The sequence below is a fragment of the Etheostoma spectabile genome, chromosome 19 (genome assembly GCF_008692095.1).
Source record: "Etheostoma spectabile isolate EspeVRDwgs_2016 chromosome 19, UIUC_Espe_1.0, whole genome shotgun sequence".
Taxonomy (NCBI): Eukaryota; Metazoa; Chordata; class Actinopteri; order Perciformes; family Percidae; genus Etheostoma; species Etheostoma spectabile.
Window position 1 is genome coordinate 11,010,555 of NC_045751.1, and position 3,829 is coordinate 11,014,383.

General features: G+C 40.7%; 1 protein-coding gene across 1 annotated transcript in view; it reads right to left on the minus strand.

Moving 5' to 3' along the window:
* tmem185 (transmembrane protein 185) overlaps window positions 1-3,829 on the minus strand; it is an 8,462-nt gene that overhangs the window by 3,552 nt on the left and 1,081 nt on the right. The window contains exons 2-5 of the mRNA XM_032499443.1: window positions 3,161-3,337; window positions 1,950-2,157; window positions 1,153-1,236; window positions 602-778 (exon numbers count right to left, since the gene is read on the minus strand). Coding sequence (XP_032355334.1) covers window positions 602-778; window positions 1,153-1,236; window positions 1,950-2,157; window positions 3,161-3,337 — 646 coding nt within the window. The remainder of the gene's footprint in view (window positions 1-601; window positions 779-1,152; window positions 1,237-1,949; window positions 2,158-3,160; window positions 3,338-3,829) is intronic.

The window sequence follows — 3,829 nt, forward strand, 5'->3', positions numbered from 1 at the left end:
TGTGTGAGTGTTTATCTGATGAGCAGGTGGCACCTTGTATGGAGGCCTCAGCCACTGTGTATGAATGTGTGTGAATGGTGAATGTCATTTAAATGTACATTTAAAAGTGGAAATCAGACCGATTTAATGGAAAAAAAGACAACATGAAGAAACAGTCCAGCAAACAGGCGGTCCAACTAAATCAAATTAGAAATGGGGATTATTGTTTTCGCTCTTCTAAGTAATCTGGAAACACGAGGAAATCTACTTTTCTACTTTTTTGATTTTCTTTCACATTTTGTCCAAGATTAAGCCGCAAGATATTTAACATCCCATTCGACGTTTTAACAAACTTAAAAAAAAAGGACTGTATTCAGCCAGCAGAGGGCAGGCTAATTCTATTATTATTATTGCACTTTGGTTTGATAGATAACTGTGATTATCAAATTAGTGTGTGGAGATAATTGTTAACTACTTGAAAGGGTGTAATTTAGGTTTAAGACGGCCATAACAAAAATTGTATCTTAAATACCAAATAGATTATTTACCATAATCATAATTTGTCTTCAACAAATGAAATACAACACATCAAAGGGAATAAACTTAAGTGGTGACACCTCACCTCGAAGGTGAGGAGGGGCACGACGATGGTCATCCAGCTGATTGCCATGGTGATGTGAGTCCGCCGTTGCTCGGCGATGATGTCAATGGAGCGCAGGAAGAGGACAGACCAGATGATGTAGTAGAGGACAACAAGGCACAGGAAGGACATCAGGATCCACAGTGGAACACACACCACCTGCAACATGCGCGCACACACACACACACAAACACACACACACACAGAGACATAGACACACACAAACAGAAAGTAGATGGAGGCAAGGACAATGTTATCACCTTAAACTTTAACGCATGGTTGAAGAATAACACAGAAAACACCCCATCCTGTGGAAGCATAATATAATAATGGATAAGTGGAATTGAAGTGTGTGTAATAAATGCACTGGGAAATCTCTGACAATCTACTTTGTGTGTGTGTGTGTGTGTGTGTGTGTGTGTGTGTGTGTGTGTGTGTGTTGTGTGTGTGTGTGTGTGTGTGTGTGTGTTGTGTGGTGTTGTGTGTGTGTGTGTGTGGGTGGTGTTGTGGGTGTGTGTGTGTGTGTATCTCACCAGCCAAGGCCAGTTGATGATCCTGTCGAGCCTCAGGGCGATGAAGATGAACTGGAGAATGTTAACTGAACACAACACCTCCAACTGAGAAGAGACAAAGCAAACACAGAAAATCAGCACTATACGTTCTTTCAAACCTATCACTTACTTTGATATTTTCAACAACAAAAAAAGAAGTATACTGCATACTGACATAGAAATGTAACTGCTGACTTTGTTAAATGTTGTTGTGTGGGGAACTAAAGGGATTACAGTGTTCACTGTGAGTAGTGCATCATATTGGCTGATTGACGTTAAATTGGCTGCTTTTTGTTGCAAAATATTCTCCTCACTGTTTGTGTGTGTGTGTGTGTGTTTACATTTTCATAGCCTTGACTACAGTGTGCATCACATAGATGTAAAAGAGCTGAAAAATCAAGATTCACGCCATAAGTGAAACTTTGTGTCTTTTTTTAAATAGATTCATAAAATTGGTGTCAAAAAAAAGTGTTGTTTAAGAACTTGTATAGAATACATGGTATCTGCAGCGGTATTGAGATTATTAATTATATATTAATTATTATTTAACGATATGCTTCCCTACATAAAACATACTCTTCATACTGAGAAAAAAAACATATTCAACTCCAGTCCTAGTGTAGATCTTTATGTCAATACTGCCTGTATTTGAGTAGCCCCTGTGTGTAGAAAGAGTGCTCATTTCTGAACCCTCTCCTAACACAGACAAACTAACTATCGAGTTGCAGTTGGCCGTGATTTTGCATTGATCTCCTACTCTGGTCTCAGTGGACCCTCACCTCGAGCGAGCGGTCGTGTCTGAACCCCCAGACGCAGGCTGCTACAGAGACGGGCGACACGAAGAAGAGAGGCATGAAGACGAGAAGCCAGAAGTAATTTCCCCTCGCCACGCGGTCGCACACCAACACCTCGAACATCAGCAGCAGGACGTGGAGCCCCACTGCGATCAGCATGGCTTTGAACTCCACACATGTCTCCCCTTCAGCCCTAAGAGAGGATAAATTAAGATCAAACCATCATATGCTTCATCCATACCAACCCCAATGATTCCTGCAATGAAATATAATGGGACATGCTAACCAACCAGATCTAATCCCACACAATAAAGGATTGTAATATAAACATAAAACTAATATTAGTAGTTATAGTTTAGTAGTTATAGTAGTAATCGTTTTTTTAGAAGAAGAAGAATACCCATCATTTATCCTGCAAGGGGAATTTCCCAATTTCTACTCTGTTAGTACAGCTGCACACACATAAATTAAAGCCTGAATTACAAAGATGCTCAGGACCTATACAAGCTACACACTAATGGAGAGATGTCAGGAGAAACTCTCCTACGGACTGCCACCCCCAATTTAATAAAGAGGGGAGTTCATATAAATATATATATGTGTGTGTGTGTAAACCATGTATAGCAATATATGATAATATTGAGGTCATGACACATCGCGATATAGAACTGACTGAAATCTTGGAAAGGATAATTGGATTGAATTGAATCGTAAGACCAGTGAAGATTCCCACCCATAGTGTGTGTGTTTGTGTGTGAGTGTTGTGTTTTGAGAGGCTTGACTACAGTGTGTGTGTCACACAAGTGGAACGGGGATGGGGAAAAATTGATTTGTTTCATAATGTGTAACGTTTTCATTTTATTCAAATAGATTTTAGGGAGGGCCAGACAGCTCAGTTGGTAGAGCGGCCGTCCATAAATAGAGGTTTATTCCTCGACGTAGCGGGCCCGGGTTCAACTTTGACCTGTAGCCCTTTGCTGCATATCACCCCCTATCCCCTTCATGTCTTCAGCCGTCCTGTCAAAAATAAAGGCCAAAAATGCCCCAAAAATATCTTTAAAAGATTTCTGAACAATATTGACCCCCTACTAATGACACGCATACTTGGTGGATGTACACCAAATGCATGATTAAGTAAACAATTCCACGCACTGGACAGTATTGTGCAGCCCACGTTAATGTGTGGGAGAGTCTACCTGTACTGGGGGTTGTGTGCCCAGACTCCAGTGCCCACAGAGGCCCCGATGATGACCAACAGCTTCCACAGCCATATCGGGGTGAACACAGCCCAGTAACTCCACTGGATGACGCCATCCAGCCTCAAGGAGAGCAGCACGGAGAAGAGCAGCAGACAGGAGTAGATCAGGAACTTACTGCAACAGGGACGAGAGAGAGACATGTTTGACCCTTGATGTCAATGTGAAGAAGCAGCCTGTTCGTATTCTTGTGAGTACTGACAGTTACAGGTCCTAAAGAAGCATCTCTCATCAATTAAGATTTCTCTTTAAAACAATGCAAAGTGTGTGCAAGTGAAATGTCAATTATTGAAGAAAGAGAAGCATAACAACTGAAATTCGCTGTAATCAGTGTGCACATTTGGGGGATAGGATAATATAAAAAGACAAACTTGAAAATAGGATGGTTGAGACAGGAGACAGTGGTAATATCAGTCATGGGTCCAAATCAAATAAATAGACACAAGTATTTGGGTACGGTTTAGAGTGTGGAAATTAGATAGATGGATGAAAAATTGGTTCATTTTTTTATAGTTTCATTTACAGAACAGGCCAAAAGTTTGAACACGCCTTCTCATTCAATGCCTTTCCTTTATTTTCATGACTATCTACATTGTAGATTATCACTGA